The sequence below is a fragment of the Pundamilia nyererei genome, unplaced genomic scaffold (assembly GCF_000239375.1).
Source record: "Pundamilia nyererei isolate P.nyererei 1_Seehausen unplaced genomic scaffold, PunNye1.0 scaffold00043, whole genome shotgun sequence".
Lineage (NCBI taxonomy): Eukaryota > Metazoa > Chordata > Actinopteri > Cichliformes > Cichlidae > Pundamilia > Pundamilia nyererei.
The window spans coordinates 1,283,125-1,305,226 of record NW_005187444.1 but is presented as its reverse complement, the minus strand read 5'-3'; the positions used below and the strand labels follow the sequence as shown (position 1 = coordinate 1,305,226).

Sequence of the window (22,102 nt, the reverse complement as noted above, 5' to 3'; positions counted from 1 at the left end):
ACCTTCATCCGAGTCCAGCTCCCTTGCGTCCAGGCGATGTCCCGTGAGAAGCGGCTGGCGTGCCTCGGGATCTCCGGCATGCTTATGACGGGACATCTCCAGAGAAGTCGGGTGTCTCTAATCTGGGCACTTAAGATCTGGGTAGATTAGCTAACTTCTCTCCAGATCCGTCAAATCTCCGAGCGAGGTGTCCGATCCTATGACTGCCAAGTCTACAGGCTACAGCTAACATTGAAGCTAACCTGATAAGAAGTAGGAGGAGTAGGACCAGGAAGTGAAAAGACAGCGGCGGGTTTGCACGTCCTGAGCAGTGTCTGTTCTCCACTAGTCAGCCCAGTTTAGGTGTACACCCCCGTCCGGCCGAGGTAAACCACAGTGAGAAACGGCGAAGGTAACGTTAGCTGCTAACCGAAGGAGACACGTCTGTGTGACAGAGAGCAGAGGGGAGCAGTTGACGTTACCTCCCCTTGTGTTTTCAAAGAGAGTGAAGATGGCGACCAGCTCGGAGCGCAGTCCTCCCCCATTCCCGGACTCCGAGGACCAAGATGTGCTGGACGCTGAAGAAGTCCGAGGCCGCGACAGTGATGAAGACGAGGACCTCTTCGGGAGTACGGTATGTACTGGTGGAGTCGACCTAGCTGTTAGCGGTCAGGTCTGGATAACTCGTTAACTTAATGCAGAGTTAGCTAGGAAAGCTAATGAGGCAAAAGTTTTAGGAGATGTTGGCCGTTAACGTTAAGCAGTTGCACAGGGGGAAAAATAACAAACAATGTTGACATAAGATATTGTCATCTCCAAAACTCTTAGTATTTCCTAATGTTTCGAAGCATTTGTTGTAGAAACTTCTTACTACCTGCCTACGAGCTTTAGGAGTTCTGCAAACGCCCTCGCTGGTATTGATTTCACCCTGAAAGTTGCTCTTTGAAGTTCTCCCTCGCAGTGATTTAGTTAACCAAACCAGGTAACGCCGTACTTCCTGTTTTGGTGCATGGAATGTGTGACCTCTTTTCATCTTCTAAAACTTTCTCGAGCTAACTTTTAAATCTGAAGGTGTCCTCAGCATTTTTTTTTTTGACGTGCAGACTTTTCACGCCATGCGTAGGTGAGGTGAAATCTGCAGACAGTGAGGTCTGTGTGTGGTTTCTGTGAGAGCTGACACAGTAAGGAGGTGATAGTGTTATTTCACGATGCTTATTAGTGGGTTAAGTCAGCTTCCCCATTTTATTTACGCATTTCTCCCCATAAAATAAGGATTGTACGCTGGCTCGGGCAGCCTCCTGTCATGTGAGCGTGGTGTGGTCACATGGTCAGAACCCGGATGTTTTCCTACAGTCAAAGTTCAGAGGATACATGAGAAAGTTGCTGTCTGCGATTTTTTTTTCTCCCAACACTGAACTCGCTGCTGCACGGAAAACCTAAGTCAGCATTTTATGGATGTTTTAGGTGTCAGAGCTCATGCCTGAAATGATGTTTGGAAATGTATCAGCAGCCAGAGTGACTTGACTTCATATAAAAAGAAGTTTCGGGGATGTATTACTATTTTTTTAAGCATTTTTTGTCTAAAGAGTATAATTCACATTTTTAATTTTTAATAAGGGGCGACAGATATACAGATAAAATGGAAATATTTTTGGGACCACTAAATACAGTTATTAGTCATTGTACATTAATTTTCCACTAGTACTGAAAAAATGTCATACTGGCAGTTTCCCTGTATGTCACATAATAATAATAATAATAATAATAATAATAATGTGGAGTGGTAGGTTATCAGATAAATGCTAGCATTCTTGCTTGACAGGCTTATTTCTTAAACTGTATAGGTATGCAGATATTATAGACTGTGTATATAAAAGATGGAAACAGCCAATACGACAACATTCATTATTTAGCAAAACTCTATTATAAAACCTTGAGCTGAGAATTTTCTTTCTTGGCAATAAGCATAGTTCATCGCGTTCCTAAATTGGATTTGATGAACCAGGTGTTCATCTGACTTTAAAATGAAAGAAACTACACAGTCATTTGCTATTGACACATCGATAGCAAATGGGCATAGCCTTTTTGACTCCATTGATGACCATTACTTACAAAAATATCCTGCATGTTTTAGTCAGTATGACCTGAAACCATCAAGCCCATTAAGTCATCAGAAAAAGTTGTCTTTAATACAGCCAAGGTCACAGAGTAACGGATCCAAGAGTTGTTTTCACCTTCTGAATCAGCATCCTTTGAAGCAAGTCATTTAAGTTCATTAAGTCATTTTGTTTACTACCCTGTAAACAAAAACCTAAACACTGCAATCGCTGTTACATTAGACTGTTACATTAGTCTAACCCTAATGTAAAGGCTTATCTGATGAAATGGTTTCTCAGGAGATTTGCTTTGTGTTCTTGGCGAAAACATATCAGTTAAATCTGTTTCTCAAGCATCATAAAATGTTCTCTGCAGCTTTTTACAGTGACAAAGTACTTGTTTTTTTTATTTTGAAAACATTGTTTCTGCTGTCAGTGACACACCCAGTAGCTGGGATGGACATTGGATGTTTAGATGTTACCCAATATCCAATTTGGCTACCTAGAGACCAGATTGTGTAATGTGAAGCTGTTGAGATCAAAGAAAAGAAAAAAAAAAGCCCCAAAGGTCTTTAAAATTTGAAACTTTGATCAACTTGTTGCATGAGTCTTGGATTACTTTAAGAATTGTCTGTTGTCTACACACACGTGACATGACAGCAGTTGACATTAAGTATCCCCTTTTTGGCCTTCAGAGCACATCACCAGTGACCGAAATGGACACCACACCGACCAGTGATGTTTCAATGAAGCCTCCCAGTGACATCATGAATGATCCTTTAATCGAGCCAATGAGCAGCCAAACAGGAAACAAGCCAGCGAGTGAACCCTCAGATGATTTTTTTGACCTGACAAACAATGTTAGCGTTGTAGCTGCAGCTGCAACAAAATCCGATGATTTCGTTGACATATTGGGAAGCGAAACTGGAGCTCAGAGAGGGGAAGTAGTAAAGGCAGATGTTACTGTTGAAGCAACAATTGATAGAAGTGAAGTAACTGCTGGCGTTATAGATCCACTCAGTCAGCAGGAAGCAAAACAAACGTCCACCGCTCCAGTTATCGACCTCAGTGGTGACTCACAGCCTGTTACTAGCAAAATTGCTGACCCTTTGGTCGCCCTCTTTAGCGATGCTCCACCAGCTGCTGAAGCCAAAAAACCCAGCAGCGCAAACGTTGATCTCTTTGACGACGAGGAAGGGAGTGATATTTTTGCAGAACCGCTGCAGACCAAGCCTGCCAAGCAGCCGCAGAAAAGCCTCTTCGGTGAACCTGACGAGGATGTGTTTGGCGAGCCGCTGGGTGCCATCTCAAAGAAACCCGTCCCTAAAGAGCTGAAGGAGAAATCTGTCACAACCAAAGTTACTGCTGGGGGACCGCTGCAAGACAGTAAGCCAGCTGATATCTTCAGTCAGGCAGCTGCCTCCACACCCAGCGTCACCAGCACCGTCAACCCCAAGACCAATGGAGTCCACTCTGAGGAGGACGGTGATATATTTGCTGGTGGGTCCACCTTATTTTATTCTATTTTTTATTCTCATTCGGTTTATGTTACCAAAGTTTTAAGCCTAGAGTTGGTCTTTATACTAAAGTCATGATTCAAGACAGGTTCAGTGAAGTTCATATAGAGGTTTGTGCATAATCACATCTGTATAGAAGATAAAATGAGCTCTAGGCTGGAAAAATGTTGATGAACGCCTCCTAAAGTTGAAACAACAGCATGGAAAGTAACGTTTGCTTCATTGTAAATAACTGTTTTGCCAGCATTGAGTTTGAAACTTTGTACTGGGCTGTGCCGGTAATGGGAGAGTGGCTCAGATTACTTATAAAAAAACCTTTGAGTAGTAGCCCTCTTAAAAGTCAAGTACAGCAATGTTTAACTAGAAGCAGCTATCGTGATTTTCTGTGCATCATGCTGTTACCACATGGCTGACACCAAAGCCAGGATGAGGACACCTCAATTAAGAACATGGGACCATCTGAATGCAAAGTTCAGTTAAATCCACAGGTTTAACATAACCCTCGGTGTATATTTGTGTCAGACACCTGAGATGGCAAACACAAGTTTCAGTCTGGTGTAAATAAGTGATTAAGAAACCAACACAGAGGTCCTGTTGAGGCATGACAGAAGCAGCTCCAGTTTGTGCTCCAGATCACCACACATGGAACAGAACTCAGAATCTCTGTAAATACTTAAAGGTAGACTTTGGTAACTGTGGTAAAAGCAGCTCCACTGTACTAGGGAAATAATGGATATCTTTCTGCACGTTTCCCCTCTAGCAGAGGCCACGGTGGAGCTCTCTCTCGACAGTCCGAGGAATGAGAGAAAAAAGGAGGCGACGGCCAAGCCATCTGCTCCCGCCCCCACCTCTCTGCCAGCAGCTGCCAGCCTCGCCAAGCCACAGCCTCCTGCCCTGGAAGAGGTGAGCTCAGATTTAAACCCAGACAAAGACTTTCGAGTGTGAGCCCATGAAATAGTTTCCAAGTATTTAATAAATATACACACCAGTTTATTTTATCCTTTATTTATTCAGCTAAATGTCTCTTTGAGATTTATATATTGAAACAAAACAGCCCATGGAAAGTCTGAGGGCATACAGAGATGCACACTTATTTACAGGAAACGGGAAACAGTGGTGTATTCAGCTTCTGAAGCCAGTAATAAAATATAAAGCACAGTGGCAGAGAGTGTCTAACATCTTTAGGTGCTGGTCAGGTGCATTCATCTAGACTCTAATCCAGTAAAGATTCAAATAAACCATTTCCTCATCTGGAGGAAGAAACTGTTTTTATTTTTTATTTTTAAAAACATTTAAAGTTTCAATTTGGTTAGAAGCTGTTCATCTGATTGTTTTAAATTACAGATTTGGATCTATAGTTAATCTTGTTAAAACCTGTTGCTTTTAACAAGATTAAATGTTAACTCTCTGCCCAAACATCAGAATGAGAAAACTGGGGCAGCACCAGGTTCTTTCCAACTGCGGTTTAACCTGTTTAACATCCCACCACAACAAAATGTGGTGGGATGTTAAACAGGTTAAAGTCAGGTTTAAGTCAGGTTTAAGTCAGATTCTCCCACCACAACAAAATGTGGTGGGAGAATCTGACTGTTCAGCCATGGTTTTCATGTCATGTTTCACTTTCATGCTCAAAATTTGTTTCAGTTGGAAGAGGAGGAAGAGGAAGAGGAGGAAGACAAATTTGACATCTTTGTCTCTGTCAAAGATCCAGAAAAAATAGGTGAGGCTTTTATTGTTTTTTGTATTGCTTAATGTAGCTTGCCTGATGTTTAAATATCAGTTCACTGAGTAATCTTTGTATGTATTTATACAGTCAGGGACATTTAATGATGTATGTATTGTTTTTTTTCAGGGGATGGTATGAATGCCTACATGGCCTACAAAGTATCCACACAGGTAAAAATGTGTCATTATTCGTCATTTTACTTGAAGTTGGTTAAAGTTGACCAAAGATGAAATATTGATGAGTGCCTTGTTGGAGACACACCCGTGCTCTGCTCTTAGAGGGAAAACAAAGGTTGCGACACATGTTTAGTGGAGTATTGGAGCAAACACGAGCCTGCTGGGTACATAAATTCCATTAATGTGTGTTTCAGACCACACTGCCCATGTTTCGCAACAAGACATTCACAGTGAGGCGACGCTTCAGCGACTTCCTCGGACTTTATGAGAAGCTCTCTGAAAAACATGGACCAAATGGATTCATTGTGCCTCCACCACCAGAGAAGAGCCTCCTGGGTAGGCTGACGCACTCATCACATCTCACGCTTTCCTTAGAATTATAGTGTAAAATCTGCTCTCAATCACGAGTGGTGATGGTCGTTATCTTGTGTAGGGATGACAAAGGTGAAAGTGGGGAAGGAAGATTCATCGTCTACAGACTTTGTTGAGAGAAGAAGAGGTGCTCTGGAAAGGTAAAAGAGAAAGAATGGCATGAGGTGCCAGTTAGCGCGGCTAACACAGTCCCAACCTTTGTACATTTCATTTCATTTCATTTATTTATTTCACACTTGGTACAACAGATCAAACAAACCAACCACACTTTCTATCAACAAAGCACTACAACCATGTGTGAAAAGGAGCAGGAAGAAGAAAATATTCTTATTAAACCCTGCCCCCTTCCCTGTACAGGAAGCATGATGTGACAAGAATATAATTAATGCAAAAGCATCACCACCACTTCCCCGTTGATGCTCTCGTGCTATTCTGATGTGGCAATTTCCAGACTACTCGTGAAAATCAAGCATGTCCCTGTTGTCTGATTGAACAGGTATCTGCAGCGGGTGGTAAATCACCCGTCGCTGCTCCAAGACCCCGATGTCAGAGAGTTCCTGGAGAGAGAGGAAGTAAGAGGATTTTGTTTGGTTTCAGCTCGAGTTACTGCACTGAAGAGGTGTAATGCAGTTTTGTTTCACTTCTCTGTTTTTGTAGTGGATGAATGGTGTATTTGTAGTTAGAAACATTACTTTCATCACACTAGTGTGCTTTACCTAAGCATTAGTGTAAGGGTGTGCAGACAATGGAGGAAGATGGAGTTGCAGTAAAATATTGAAAACGTTCATATCGCAGTTTTGGAATCATCACAGCTAACACAACTAATGCATCTGCAGTTGCCTCGAGCAGTGAGCACTCAGGCTCTGAGCGGCGCCGGCTTCTTAAAGATGATCAATAAAGCGACAGACGCTGTCAGCAAGATGACCATCAAGATGAACGAGTCAGACGTGGTAAGTTCAGCTGTAAACGCGCGCTCATGTTCTTCACTGCGTTTTTCAGTCTTTATACTAAAGCAGAGACTTTTGGTGGAACTTTTGGGCATAAACAAAGCTGCAGTTTCATGGTTTGATTTTTGACAGTTATGGGATTTATCTTTGGTAATGATGCTTGTAGTGCCGTAGAGCTCACAGCCCTTGCAGCTAGTGTTGGAGTCGTACTAATGGTGCGTTGTGCTGCAGTGGTTCGAGGAGAAGCTGCAGGAGGTGGAATCTGCAGACCAGCAATTCAGGAAGCTCCACGCGCTGGTCGAATCCCTGGTGGTTCACAGGAAAGGTCCGTTGTCTTTTGTCCCATCTGTAAAGTGACTCATCAGTTATCATTCGGATGTGTTTGTACAGTTTTTGGCCACTTGGGGGCAACAGAGTGAAATGTGTTCAGATGTTAAACATTGTTAATTATAACACTTTTTAATTACTATTCCTCCTCTAATAAAAGCTTTTATAAAGATTTGAATGATGCCACCTAACATAAAATGTGTGAATGCACCTTTTAGCCCATAATTGCTGCTTTCATTTCTTGTATATGTTCTCGTATTCAAGTTTGTGTGAAGAACACTTGTCTTTGCATTGAAATCTAGAGCTGTCACTGAACACGGCGAGCTTCGCCAAAAGTGCGGCCATGCTGGGCAGCGCAGAGGACAACACCGCCCTGTCCCGCGCCCTCTCCCAGCTGGCCGAGGTGGAGGACAAGATGGAGCAGCTACACCAGGAACAAGCTGCAAGTGACACCTTCACCTTTGCTGAAATGATTGCAGATTACATCCGTCTGCTGGGTGCTGTGAGGGTACGGAGAGAATTTGTTTAGCTAGTTTCTGTAGATCACAGCTGTTTAAGTTTTGTTTTGCTTTTTTAAGTGGGTTTTTTTCCCCATAGGAAGTGAAATGTCCAATATTGTTCAATATTAAAAAGCACGTACATGAAGGTAAAAAGATGTGAGTTTTGTGACCTGCAGGGGTCCTTTGATCACCGGATGAAGGCGTGGCAGCGCTGGCAGGATGCTCAGTCCATGCTGCAGAAGAAGAGGGAGACTGAGGCCAAACTCCTGTGGGCCAACAAGCCCGATAAGCTGCAGCTGGCCAAGGAGGAGATCGCTGAGGTACGACATGGGCCAAAAACAACAAAGTAAAAATAGCTCGGATGTGGCTGAAACCCTCGTTTGATGGGGCCTCTTCAAGTTTAGGAACAACGTTGTAGTAACTTTAATTTTTCTGATCCTTGGTTCATTCTTAGCTTGACGTTAATCACACCATAGCTTTTGCTGCACGATCTCTGTATGTGAAGCACTGTATTTGGTTTAAGACTCCTCTGTGATTTTTATCTTTGGAAACAGTGGGAGGCCAAAGTGACGCAGTACGAGCGAGACTTTGAAAGAGTGTCTGCAACTGTTCGCAAGGAAGTCATTCGCTTTGAGGTACCAGTGTTCATTCTTATTGGTATCCACATCAGTAACTGCTCAGACAGCTGAACGGGCTGAGAGTGATAAATCCTTCTGAAAAATCTCTCCTAACAGAGAGAAAAGACCAAGAATTGCAAAAGACAGGTTATCACGTATTTGGAGTGTCTGCTTCAATCTCAGCAACAGGTGAGTGAGTCAGCATTTTCATATTCATAAACCTGTAAGTACTGCACTGGATTTAGGTCAGTTTTTAACTGTTGAGCATCACAGATAATCTACAGAAGTTGACAATTTCAAAAGTAAATCATACACAAGGTAATAAGTAAGGTAAGACGACAGGAACAAGGCTTTACATACTTTTTTTATATAAAAATTAAATAAAGCAGATAAAGAATATTCAAGTTTCTGTGTGGACCAAAACTCCCAAATTCAAAATAAGTAAACGACTCAGTAAATCTGCAAACATTTTTATTTTGTATTTAACTTTTGCACTTTTCACTCTGGTTCCCTAAATGGTATTTTCTTTACTATTCTTTATGCATGTGCTTCATGCTTTTTCATTATTGCAGTGAGGCTCTGGTTACTATGTAAAGTAGTTTGTTAGAAAAATGAGGCTAATCCAGCTTAGACTAATAGACAAAGTCATGAAAACTTTTATCAAATAAAAGTCTGAGCGAAATATTCACAAATAACCAAATATTTACATTCACTTCAATGGTTAATGAATATTAGAAATTAATTTAACATGAATGTTAATGTAACACATCATTATCAAAATCATTTTTTAAAAGATATTCGTGATTTGTGATTCACTGAAATACATATTATGTAAATGTATTTGTGTGCTTACTTTGGATTTTTGGAGTTTTGATTATTTATATGAAAGAGCCCAAAGTAGCAACTTTAAATTGTTTCCAGTCATTTACTGGACCCAGCTGACTGCAGGTTTCCCAACCTTATAAACAGTACCTTTGCACAATGACTGAAACTAGAGGGGGCTGGTTTCAGTCATTATGCAAATGTACTGTTTATAAGGTTGGGAAACCTGCAGTCAGCTGAGACTGAAGAAGTCACTTGGATGAGTGATGAAACATTTCTCCCACTGAAAACGCTGCGTCCAGATGAACAGAATCAACCTTTTGGGATTTCCATCCTGGATGATTGAGCATGCATCAAGTCATTTACTAGACAGTTTTTTTAGATATAATAGGCTACATTTTTTTTTTGTGATGTTTTACTTTTCAAAATTCTCAATTAATTTGGCGTCTAAAGACTCCTGTTTTTTCTTTGTTTTTGTTGTTGGTTTTTCCTCTCTCTCCAGCTGATAAAGTACTGGGAGGCGTTCTTACCAGAAGCAAAAGCAATCGCCTAATCCTCAAACACCAGCCCTCTGGACTACAACAGGCTGCCTTTTTCTCATACACTTTACCTCTTTTGCCTTTTAACCAAGGAAAATGTGTGTATTGTAAAGGGAGATACAATCAATTCTGTTTTTGTTTTTTTAAATCACCTTTAACACATAGCTCTGTATTCTATTGTATTAATAATTGTATATTTTCATTTAACCTTCCACAAATATTTTCTTAATAGATGAAAATAGATTGCATAAACAAAGATACGGACAAATGAAAAGAGGGGAAAAAAGAAGTGTGGATGAGCGATTCCATTAATTTCCACAGGAGAATCATTCGTTCTCAGGATTTCCTCCCTTGTGTTGATCAGGAGCTCGTTCACATCAGCTGTGGTTCACTGTTTACAGCCTGGCTGCTCTCTCATCACATATTTCTGGGGACCCAGATGAAGAAAGTGGCTAAATTCTCACTGTGTTTCTTATTGGTGACTGAAAGGGATTAAATAAGTTACAAATTTGATTTATGAACGATTCCAGCAGGTGGATACATTAAGTACCATCCATGTTTTTCTTTCTTTCTTTCTAATTTGAAGTACTATGATGCTGAGGGGAAATGGGTGCAGGGTGATGCGCGGCATTAGATTAGCAGTTGTGGTCAAGGGCTTTGTCGCGTGCTGAGGTTGTGGGGTTAACGATTTCAAATTTCTTTCAGTAAGTGTGCAAACTTTATGTCGGTGCCTTTATAAAAGCGAGAATGGTGTTTTGGCTTAAGACACCAGTTTAGGAGGAAGTCGTAGAGGGAGCTGTGGGCTTGTCATCTCAGCGCTGATGTTTAAGAACTGCGGTTGCGCCCCATTTACTACCAAATAAAAATGGTTTTAATGTTTTCAGTCTGCCTTGCATATGAACCTGCAGAGACATGAACTGGATAATCTAGTCCCTAAAGATCATGTCAGACTCTGTCTAGTTGCGTCATGTTGGACACTTTAAGGCAAGCAAACACAGTTTAGAGGAAATAAATGCTGATTGTGATTAACCAACTCGAGCAAGTCTAAGCAAGCAGTTTCATGCTGTGTCAGATGACACCCAGAAGCTTTCTGGATGGTAGGATTCAACTTTGAGGTGGTGTAAATAGAGCTGTAACTCACAGCAGTCTTACTTGTGGATTAGTCCCAAGGTGTAGTCCTGTTTTCGTCTGACAGTCCAAACTAGCCCTTTGTTATTCACTTCTAGTAGCACCGGAGGGCAATAGTTCTTGGTTGCGTATGCATGTTCTCAAACACCGTGCAAAGTCCTCTCTATCCCATAATTTGTACTGTTGGCTCCCTTTGTTATGAAAAAACAGAAGGAAAAAAAGTCCAGTGATTGGACATGTGAGAGTGGTATGTCTGCTAACAAGTGCAGCACTGTGGGCACAAATTAAAGGGTGACTACTGCTGAGTCCCACATCACTACTGTTCACTCATTTATTACTTCTGATGAACATCCAGCAGTTTACTGGATATTTTCACTCTAATTTTATGAATTTTTACAAAATAATGGACACGTTCAGGGCACTTATTCTAAATTTGGCCACACAAATAAAACGGTGTACAGTTGGTGAAGCGCACTAAGGGGAGTCATTTTTGACCACAGACTGTATAGAAAAGATGGATGCAACCTTGTGAGCTTAAAAATGTGCTGTTGAAAGTGTTTTAATCTGCCATTCTTTCTACTGGCCAGCAGGGGGCACCACCTTTGGTTGTAAAAAGTAATTAGATTGCACAGAAGTGTATAAGAAAATGCACTCAATCATTTTTTTTACATTGACAAATGCTTCACAATTGGTTTATTATCTTATTTACAAAAACCTTTTGGTAATTTTGGTAAATTTTGACTCTACAGTTTGATTGTTCTAAGTCAGATTTACCCTTCATTTGTGCCATCTGAGTAAAAGCTTGCAAAATGCAGAAGTTTTGGCTTCGCATGGACGTCCATTTTTTTTTTAATCCAGTTTGTTTATGCAGCCTTTGTCAGTGTTTTATGGCATTCATCGCTTTTGATCAAAAAAATCCAAGATGAAGTTTTCTTTGAAGCAGTGAATGTAAACACCTGTTTGTTCACATAAAGTAGCCACATAGTTCCTTTAGTTTCAAAGGACATACACCAGACAATACCCAGAGGAGGTACCACCAGATGTTTGACGTTTTCACTTGCTGATTGGCGTAAAGACACAAAATGCTGTCCGCGATTTATCAGAAAGGAGGCAACGAGATGTCCTGCAAGAGCCGAACTGGACTACTCGGGGCTGGATGGACGACGCTGATTGGCAAACAAAAGATTAATGGCTTCAGTACGCACGCTGACGGTGGAGTGCATTCTTTCTTAGTCTCGTGTATTTTTAACAAACCTGCGTCACAGCTTTACGTGGCAGGACTGCCATCCCTTTTGATTACAGCTTTAATGTCACATTTGCACTCATGTAAAAACTGAAGGTGTGCAGCGACTGCGCTTCACTGTATCCTTCGTCGTCATTACGGCTTTCTTTTAACTTGCAGACATTTCTTTGCCGGTTAGATAAATAACTATTTTTGCTTTTATTTTTACATCATTGAATAAAAACAAGGTGTGTGGTTAAAGGTGCAGAGCAATGTCAGCAATATGCACTGTGTCATAGAAACTTAATTCAAATCAATAAAAGTTGCACTGTTTACACTTGGAAATTTCATAAAGAATAACGACTCAAGTGTGTAATTTTTTTTCTCCGACGTGCCGATTTACTGTGACGTCATTTTAATATGACTTTGAGAAGTAGCTGCCTCAACAGGTGTGAAATGGAATAAACAGCTAGTCCATGCAGAGATTTGGATCTAGAAAACAAACTTACACTGTTTTTATAAGAACTACACTAATTTATTCTATACTAGGTAAGGCAAGGTTAGGTCTTTTTTTTTTTTTTTTAGCAAGTTTTAAATGAGATTTGTTTTACTGATTTCATACATGCAGTTTTTATGCCTTGGTGATCATTAATATTAATTTTACACAAATGAAAAAGTTAAGTGCCAAATAATGATGAACATCTCACTGCAGAGTAGTCAAACATGGTGAAGTTTTAATTACACTGCTCAAAAAAAAATTAAGGGAACACTTGATCAATACATTACAACACAACGTTAGGCAAACTTTACGATTATCAGTCACTTCTGTTAGGGAGCAAAGACCAACAGGTTCATTGGAGAGATGACAAAACACAGGTTGGAGGTCTCTTTATATCTCCTGATTGACTTTTCTCTAATTTTGCTTTTTGTTGGTGGCCTATCAGACGGTACCAGCGGCCCATTCAGGTTGCACAGGTAGTCCAGCTCCTCCAGCATGTCACATCTAAACGTTCCAATGCTAGAAAGTTTGCTCTCCCAGCACAGTCTCAAGAGTGTGGAGGAGATACCAGGAGAGTTACTCTACGAGAGCTGGACAGGGTTGTAGAAGGTCCTTGATACAAGATCAGGGCCGCTATCTGCTCCTTTATGCAAGGAGGAACAGGACAAGTGCTGCCAGAGCCCCAAAACAAATGACCCCCATCAGACTACTCAGGTGTCCCAACTGTCAGACTCCATGAGGATGGCTTTAGTGGGACCAGTATTCTCTGCCCAGCAATGCGTAGCTTGACTGGGATTCAACAAAAAACACCAGAAACAGGAAGTTTCTGGCACCTTGTTCTCTTTGCAGATGACAGCAAGCTTCATCCTGAGCACACGTGACAGAGTCTGGAGAAGCTGTGCCTACACCATCATCCAGCATGACTGGTCTGACAGCAGGTCAGTGATTGTCAGGGAAAGTTTATCCCTGGAGAGTTGCACAGGCCTCCATGTTTCAGCCAACAATACCCTGACTGAGTGTGTGATGTAAGTGTTCCCCTAATTCTTTTCTGAAAAGCTCATTTTTACTAAGCAGCGTCTCCTTCATTATAAGGCCCAGGTATGTTTTGCAGCACCTTTTTTTGAGCAAAAACTGTTTATAAATCACTGTCTTCACTGTAAAAGTCACTCTAAGGAGATTCAACACAGTTCTTTAAATTAAGCTTCGGGCTCTGGCCAGCAGTCATTTCGCTTAGCTTAGCAGCAAGAGTGGAAACAGAGCAAAGAGCTTACCTGGTAATGCTGAAAGTGTGTTTTAATTAACCTTTAATGTGATGCCGAGCACTGTCAGTTGTAATACAAGCCATCTTTATGAAGGGAAAAGACCAGTAACAGCAAAAAGAAGAAATGTCACATTTTTCCACAATTAAAAGTGAGGCAAGTGTACTTTCTGCAACAGGTTTGATTAGCAAAATCTTAACAGCACTGAAAACAGGGAAGTGACATCAATTCTGCAAATTTCTGAAATTCATAAAATTCAACTTGGATGGTTTTTGTTGTTGTTTGGGGGGTGAAAGAGCAGTACTACGCTCTAAAAACAAAGTATTCATGCCATCGTACCTACCACCATCTCAGCCTTTGGCCAAATTCTTCTTCTTTTTTTTTAAAGTTAAATGAAGGAGGATCAATTTCTTCTTGGCTCATCTCCGTGTCGAAAGAAAAGTCCTTTCAGCATGATAAAACACCAAAAACTATGTTCAGCAGTTAGTCTAGGATACAATCTCCTTACTGAGTGACAGTCACCATTTTTCTCGAGCCTGGATGATCTTCTGAGGAGAAAGGGTGCCCTTTTAAATGCTGAAACAGCTGTGTGTAGTGATTTAGAAGCTGCGGGGGTCTTAAAACTGACGTTCCGCTAAAGTCTGGAGACGCTAATCCAGCTCTGTGAGCTTTTCTCGTCCATGATGAAGACATTAAATGCCAAGGGGCTGCTGTTCTTTCAGAGCAAAGTCCGAGCAACGTATCTGAGGAGCCCTCCGTGTTGGAACAAGATAACGTCCGTGTCGCTGTCAAACAGGGTGGTGACGGAGAAGGACTTTCCTTGGCTGGTCTGCAACAGAAAACACGAAACACACGTTTCGCTTCACTCAGCAAGGAGACCCGAACATGACTGGTAAACTGCAGAGAGGGACTCATTTGTGGACAAACCCAAAGTGAGACTAAGAATTAAAATAACATTTTTCTAATCAGGATTTTAGCACATTTGTCACTGACATGTTTCATCATTTAGTTTAGAGCTTAAAAATAACTTTAGCTTTGCAGAGGCTCAAATGCAGCAAGTGTTGCATACCTTGACGGTAAGCTCCTGCCCTGGACTCAGGCTCTCCGGCAGGGTGATGCTGAATCTTTCCTTGCCACTGAGCTCCAGTGAGTCAGCGTTCTGGCCTGACAGGAACTGGAGCGGCATGATCCCCATTCCTACCAGCTGGTTCCTGTGCAGCTTCTCAAAGCTTTCAGCAATCACCGCACGCACCCCCTGCAACCACAACAAAAGCAAGGAAGTAGAAACACAGTGGAACACAGTTTGCTGAACATGCACGGCCATTTCCACATTCCACAGTGGGTCAACCTACTGTAGTGTAAACTCTGCTAAATTACAACTATAAAAACTGCAGCTTGTTTACCAGCAGGTACGGTCCTTTGGCCACCCAGTCCCTGGAGTTTCCAGAGCCGTAATCTTTGCCTGCCAGGATGATGAGGGGAATGCCGTCTCTCTGATAGCGATCAGCTGCCTCGAAGACATCCAGCTGAGCAGACACAGGAAGAGAGAGCAGTTATCTTTAGCTGCTCTGACACAGCAGAAACAACACAGTACCGAGTCTGGCTTGAGCCTGCAGCAATCAGCAGTGCTAGACACACAGATGCAGCCACCCAAAGGTCACAGACCCGCCCGGGGTAACAGCCAGCTCATGCAGCACGAGTGAGTACATCAGCAAAACCAAAACAGCCCAATATTTGTCAAAAGTTAAAAGGAAACCATTGAGGTTGTGTTGCACTTACTGTCTGGCCTGATGGAATGTGCAAAGTCTTCGGGCCTGGCTTTCCGATGAATCGGTTTTGGAGCTTGATGCTGGCAAACGTGCCTCTGGTCATCACGGCGTCATTCCCTCTGCGAGCGCCATATGAATTAAATTCTCGCGGTGTCAGTCTGAGGAACAATTCCAAAGTCAACAATATTAGTCAATATCAGGTTAAAAGGGAGTTTTTCCTTCCTACTTTCGCCAACTGCTTGCTCAGAGGTTTGTCTTGATTGTTGGGGTTCTCTCTTTGTTACTGTAGAATCGTTTTCTTACAATAAAAAACATCTTGAGGTGACTGTTGCTGTGATTTTATGCTATAGAAATGAAATTGAAACGAGTTGAATTATCTTTCAATTTTCAAAGTGAAAAAGATCTCACCATAATGCAGGTTTACAAGACTTGCTTTTCTTGATAGATTTCATTTGATCGTCTCTGCAAACATTACTTTAAATTCGAAATGCTGGAGGTTCATGATGTATGAACTCTGCTGAAAGAAACCCTGGATTTCCCTCCATACTCCTATGGTTGATTCAATAATGGTGACAGCTCGCCAGCTGAGCTGATTTTTAATTCATTTCCTCACTGATGCATTAAACTTATTATCACCAGACCAATAAATCAAATCTGCCTCACTATAGTTTCATTTTGCATCTCCACACAGTTAGGTGAGAAATAAACTTGTGTTTTACGTTTGTGTGTTATGGAGGATGGATAACACAGACAGATGCACGCTAACCTCCTCTGCTGCTCTGTGATGGCGGCAATGCCACGAGTCGTGGATGATGTCACAGGGGGACGATCAGACCATGAAGCAGATAACTTAACTACAAATCCCTTTGCACCACTTATTCCTTTGGATTTTAAATATGTGCTGAAATGTTCTCATTTAGAGCGTCAAACATTTAAACCCAAGTTTTAACCATTGCCATCATCTTTGAAAACCTGACGTTGGTTGATTACAAAGCTGTCCAACTGAAGCTGCCTTGAAAGATTTAAGTGTATGTGTCCACAAGGGCTGAAGGCTGAAACTGACCGTTTGCTCATTAGGTACTTGGCAGCAGCGCTGACCCTTGCAATGCTGCCCGCTGGTGAAATGTGGTCCGTGGTCACTTTGTCCCCAAGGAACAGTAAGGCATGTGCGTTTTCTATTGACTGAGGAGGAGGCACCTCTTTACTCTGAAAACGGAAGCATTCAAACATTTAACACTAGGGAAGTAAAAACATCTCCTCTAAGGTCCACACACAGTCAAAGGATGTGCAGCACAGAGCGCTCACCAGCTTGCTGAAGAAAGACGGTGATCGGATATATGTGGACTTGTGATCCCAAGGGAAAAGAAGAGAGTCTGAACATTCAACATTTTTCCAAAATGTGTTCCCTTTCTGAAAGACAGAAAGAAATCACATTAAAAAAAGAAAAAGCAAAGAATGCTTTCCAGTCATCCGTGTCACGCTTTTAGCAATTCAGGATCAATCAGTTTCCACACTCTCTCTCTCAGATCGAAAACACAAGGAAATGTTCTACTTCAGATCTGTTCAAACTACTGAATAAAAGCATTTTTTAGGTGCATTGTTTCCAAATGTGCAGACAGACAGAAGGAGCGCCGTACTGCTGCTCATGCTGTGCAGCAACTGCATTAGAAGTTGAAGAAAAGTAATAAAGCTCATATCCTGACCTCCATCCTTCCCCTTAGATCCTTAAAAATGGAGGAGAATACTGTGTCCTCTTCAATCTGTTGGACCTCCTCTCTGGACGGCCAGATATCTCGCAGATACACCTCTTTCCCATCGGATGTCAAACCTACTCAAACAAACAAGAAACCAAATTTGTAAGAATTTATTTAAGAATTTTTCAAGTTGTATTGAGAAAATGAAACAATGTAAATACAAACACGAGAGGATGTCTTTTTTTTTAAATATTTCTAGGAATAAAGGTTTTCTTTGGCTTATACAAAACATAGAATCACAACATGCCCCTTCAGTGTAATCTGCCAAATCCTCTGACGACCCTCAGCTCTGAGGTAAAACCCTTTAATAGAGCGCATTTCTTACCTAAAGGCTCCTTCTCAAAGTCGACTCCCACAGTGCCTGCAATAGCATAAGCCACCACCAGGGGAGGAGACGCCAAGTAATTGGCACGCACACAGTCACACAGTCGCCCTTCAAAATGCCTGTTGCCAGACAGCACGCCGCAGGCCACCAGATCACCCTAGAACAAAAGAGATCATGAAGCTCTGACTGCTCTAACAGCATCAGCAGCTCCTTTCAGCCCGATGAGGATCCTACCTGTTTGATTGCATCCACAACAGCTTCTGGCAATGGCGCCGTGTTCCCCACGCATGTGGCACAGCCATAACCAATCACCTCAAACCTGTCATGGAAATGGCAACACAGGTCTGTTTAAAGGATATGAATCATTCCGGCGTCTTTTGCGTCACCACCTTAGCACACAAACCTTGCATCGAACAGGTAGTAATTAATACAAGCTCCAAGTTTTTACTGGTTTAGATCACAATGCTGACAAAGCTCCAAACTTATTACTTCTAAACCATGCAGCTATCTGGTCATGAACATTAATGCAAGAACTTAAAATGAACATAAAGTCATAAATACATTCATGAAGGGCTTTCGGTAAAGTTGATGTATTGTTTGGCTCTTAAAACAGTAATTTTGGGCAGATTTGTTAAAGGTTGTGTTGTGACAGTAACATGCCTTTTAGAAGCTTATCCTTATGCTTTCATGGTGAACCCAATTTTATAAACACTGGATGGGTGCAAAACACCGCGGCTAGATTAAATGTTGCTATACCCTGCAGCAGTCGGCAACAGACAAGATCAGTTCATTTAGTTATTCATATTTTATTTACATAAAAACGGCGGTTAAACTACTCGTCTAAGATGTTACAGAACACGGCCCACAGCACCGCTCTCTCTCACACAAGCAACGTGAACAACAGTCAAACAAATCCACATTAGTATGTAGGTTTATTTCAGTAAACTGGTACAGAACCGCTCAAATGGAGCAATTTGCAACCACATTGATCTGAAAGGAAAGAGGCCTGCTGGTGCTAGTGCTGATAACACAATACATACATACACAAAAACCTTAAGTTTTTGTAGAAATACACTTTTAACCATTTAAATACACTGATTCCTATACAGTGCTTTTCTACTCTCCTGGAGGACTCAAACCGCTTTATTATGTGTTTACTACTACCTGGGCAGTATTTAAGTGTTCAGTTACAGGTCATACCTCCTCAGACCTGCAAATACCTGTTTATTCCAGGTTATTGCCTTGGTGCTAAAGAGATATTTGTGTCTGTCTGTGTTCTTGCTGTGTACATACACTTACCCCAGCTTATTAAAGTAAGGCAGGACTCCACTGGCATTGAGGTAGTGCGTGACCATGCCGCTTCCGGGAGCCAGGCTGGTCCGAATATAAGGCTTGACGAGAAGCCCGGCCTCTACAGCCTTTCTGGCCAGAAGCCCTGTCAATCACAAATAACTCTACGTTATGCAGTGCTGCAGACTGTAAAATAATTTAGAGTGCCAGTGAAAACAGGCAACATGATGCTGATATGGGTGTGCAATATAGCTTAAAAATTATTTCAAGAAATTTACAATAATAATATTCATATCAATATAAAATAATGAACAACATTTTGTTGATGCTTGCAGGCAGCAGGATTTATACGTTTAAATAAACGAAGATATCTTCCACTGAGCTTGCATGAGTGATGACACACCACCTAATTCAAAGTGTGACTCTATTAAAATAAAGTGTCAGCAGCAGCGACAGTGACACAACAAAAGTTAAATGTAACCACAAAAGTAGCCATTGTTTCCCTAGAAGTTATAAAACATTAATAATGAAGTGTAAAATTACTGTTTAACACTTTAGTTTAACATTAACTAACCTTGTAACTCATCAGGAGCTGCACAATATTCTCACGTAATAAAAGAGACTTATTTTCTGTGATGTTGCATCTTGCGTCAAACTTTCTAATCAGCTGCGTTTCCACCATCTAACCGCTTCAGTAATTTCCATCCACTGCTAGCTCTTTCTATTTGCAAAGCATGGTGCTCTCTTAGAGGGCTGAAGTAGCTCCATTTTTACTAAATATCATTAGAGACTGTCACCAGGCTCTTGTTGTCAGAACATGTCTGGGCTTGTCTTGTTGTGTTCACAAAGAAAAGTAAACACATCATGCTGCTATGACATTGTGATGTGACACTTTGATATCCCCTAAAAAATGATACCAAAAGCTCCAAGCTTTAGAGCTTTTATGTTAGCATTGAGGGGAAAATGCACTTTTTCTGGCTCTTTCTTTGAGTCAGTCCTTTACCTGCAGTCAACATAACAGATGGATTGCAGTTGTTAGTACAGCTGATGACAGCAGCGATGACCACTGAGCCATGGGACAGCTGGTACTCCTGACCACCGTGCAAGAAAGGAACACGGATCTCCTGCTTCTCCTTAGCGATGTGGAAGCCTTTAAAACCCACCTAAAGACAAACCAAAGAAAATATAATTACACTGCAAATCCTGCAGCTTAACTGAAAACCAAAATACACAAGAGTTAACTTGAAAGTTATATTGTTTAGTTTTTGCATCTTACCTTCTCATCAAGACAACTCTGAAAGTCTTCTTTCATACTGCTGACAGCCACTCTGTCCTGCGGCCTCTTCGGTCCACTCACATAGGGCACCATGGAGCTCAGGTTGAACTCAATCACCTGCACAAAGATCAGTAGTTGTAATTTCTTTCATTATGACCTCTATTTCTGACCCCTAGGGTGCTATTTGCAAACATAGCTTTTATAAGGCTTGTCAGAGTGTCATTACTACATTTTTCAATTTCATAAAAACATTCATATCAACAGAACACCACAATCTATTACTTTTAATTCAAAATCACATATCTCCACATTTGTATTCTTGGCCTCAACTTAATTTACTTTAAATGATTCACAGTTTTACTTTTCATACTTTTTCAACTACAAATATATCTTGCCCCTCAAATTACCCACTGTCTAAAACAACCAGTTTTAGTTCCTCTTCCTCTAGCCAGCCATCTTCTGATTGGCTAGCTAAAGCGTGGGTGGGGCTTCTGTGCCAACAGTCAAAATTGTGTTCCTAAATCAATCATATTAGGCCTCGGTGACACAGGCCTTGAAGTCAGTCAGTAAGCCCCCCCAAAGGCTCCATTTGTTCCCCAACTGGTTGGCGAGTGGTTCCCTGAGGTTCCCTGTGATTACTGTGGTCTCTGCTAGACTGCAGCTGTTCCCCATAGTTTTCATGTATGAAGCAGACTTCTCTGCTAAACACTGGCCAACTATTTGCTGAGTAATGAAACCTGAAAAGGTGAAGTAAATGTGGAAATCGAACCTGTTTACCTTTCAAGCAAAAGTTGTGCCTTATTGGCACAACCAACATGTTTCAAAAGGCGCAGCTTTAACTTTGGAGCCGGACATTCTCTGTTTCCAGTGTGCAGGGCACGTTTCACAGTTCCACTGCTGCTCGGCCAGTGGTCGGCAAGTGTTTGCAGACAATTTGGCGTCTTTCCTTCAGACTATGGTCAACCATGGCAAACTGCTACCAAAGCAATCCCAAGGAGGTTTTCAGTGCAGCGCAACATACCTCTTTGCAACCAACTTCACCTAGCAACTTGCCAACCAGTTGGGGAATACAGTGGTGGCCTGAAACTGAGTTTTAGGCTCACAAGGATCATTTGCAAAAACTATGACCTCATTATTTCAACCTTTGGCAATGTACTGTAAAGTTATTAAGAAAATTAAATCTCTAAAAGTCTGCACTTTTCAATAGAGACTTTTAGAGATCACATCTTGGACAAATTACCTCAGAGTACTGGGGGTCTTCTGAAGGGTCATCATAGCTTCGGAAAAGTTTTACAGCCTTCATGTAAGACTCCAACAATTCAAGTTTTTCCTGGGTAAAATCTGGAATGGTGTAAAATTACATGTTGGCCTGGGAAACTAAAAAATAAAATAAAATAAACAGTAAATAATAAAAATAAACAGAAGCTGTGACTAACTCACTCGTCTTTTTAAAGTGCTTGAGTGTGACTTGGTCGACAGGGAAGAAGCTGACAGTAGCATTGTACTCTGGGCACATGTTGGCAATGGTGGTTCGGTCGGGGACTGACAGCTGGGAGACTCCAGGTCCAAAAAACTCAACGAACTTCCCAGCGATCCCAGCTTGCCGTAAGTGCTGGACAAAAAAAATTTAGAAAAAGAAAGCACAAGAAATAATTACACATAAACAAACAAGATGACTTTTATACAACAGAATCATCCTTCAGTTTTTTCGTTGATTTCTATAGTTTACAATGATAAAATTACACTTTTACAAACACCTGCCTCTTACAAAGTAAATATGCACCAAACCAGTGTCGAAACATGTTCTTGCCTTACAAAGTACTGACCAATACCAGTGTTATACTGATTAATTGTGTTTCTCACGCTGTATCTCAATGTCAGGTGGCACCTAAATATCACCCTCTTGCTTCATAAAACAAATAAAAGAATACACCATTTTTATTTAGTAAATTAGATAAAGTA

General features: G+C 41.3%; 3 protein-coding genes across 4 annotated transcripts in view; 1 reads left to right on the top strand and 2 right to left on the bottom strand.

The window, feature by feature from the left end:
• sv2 (synaptic vesicle glycoprotein 2) overlaps window positions 1-106 on the bottom strand; it is a 10,885-nt gene extending 10,779 nt beyond the window's left edge. The window contains exon 1 of the mRNA XM_005731428.2: window positions 3-106. Coding sequence (XP_005731485.1) covers window positions 3-96 — 94 coding nt within the window. The 5' untranslated portion in view covers window positions 97-106. The remainder of the gene's footprint in view (window positions 1-2) is intronic.
• A 13-nt stretch (window positions 107-119) lies between these two features.
• snx1a (sorting nexin 1a) lies at window positions 120-12,325 on the top strand. 2 transcript variants are annotated; one of them, XM_013910422.1, is made up of 16 exons: window positions 120-391; window positions 484-613; window positions 2,771-3,575; window positions 4,353-4,495; window positions 5,237-5,312; window positions 5,445-5,488; window positions 5,689-5,830; window positions 5,928-6,006; window positions 6,363-6,438; window positions 6,703-6,816; window positions 7,045-7,138; window positions 7,443-7,648; window positions 7,817-7,960; window positions 8,195-8,275; window positions 8,375-8,446; window positions 9,582-12,325. In XM_013910422.1, the coding sequence occupies exons 2-16, from the start codon at window positions 491-493 to the stop codon at window positions 9,630-9,632; spliced, it is 2,250 nt and encodes a 749-aa protein (XP_013765876.1). In that variant the 5' UTR covers window positions 120-391; window positions 484-490; the 3' UTR covers window positions 9,633-12,325. The 2 variants fall into 2 exon arrangements, with proteins under 2 accessions (XP_013765876.1, XP_005731487.1); XM_005731430.2 differs by having other exon boundaries at window positions 120-613; window positions 4,356-4,495.
• A 358-nt stretch (window positions 12,326-12,683) lies between these two features.
• Window positions 12,684-22,102, bottom strand: part of ireb2 (iron-responsive element binding protein 2) — an 18,692-nt gene continuing 9,273 nt past the window's right edge. Inside the window, exons 9-22 of the mRNA XM_005731427.2 lie at window positions 21,581-21,752; window positions 21,381-21,481; window positions 20,141-20,257; window positions 19,868-20,027; window positions 18,874-19,009; window positions 17,809-17,893; window positions 17,575-17,731; window positions 17,199-17,323; window positions 16,801-16,905; window positions 16,559-16,701; window positions 15,506-15,653; window positions 15,130-15,252; window positions 14,796-14,981; window positions 12,684-14,555 (exon numbers count right to left, since the gene is read on the bottom strand). Of these exons, the coding sequence (XP_005731484.1) occupies window positions 14,445-14,555; window positions 14,796-14,981; window positions 15,130-15,252; window positions 15,506-15,653; window positions 16,559-16,701; window positions 16,801-16,905; window positions 17,199-17,323; window positions 17,575-17,731; window positions 17,809-17,893; window positions 18,874-19,009; window positions 19,868-20,027; window positions 20,141-20,257; window positions 21,381-21,481; window positions 21,581-21,752 (1,869 nt within the window). The 3' untranslated portion in view covers window positions 12,684-14,444. The remainder of the gene's footprint in view (window positions 14,556-14,795; window positions 14,982-15,129; window positions 15,253-15,505; window positions 15,654-16,558; window positions 16,702-16,800; window positions 16,906-17,198; window positions 17,324-17,574; window positions 17,732-17,808; window positions 17,894-18,873; window positions 19,010-19,867; window positions 20,028-20,140; window positions 20,258-21,380; window positions 21,482-21,580; window positions 21,753-22,102) is intronic.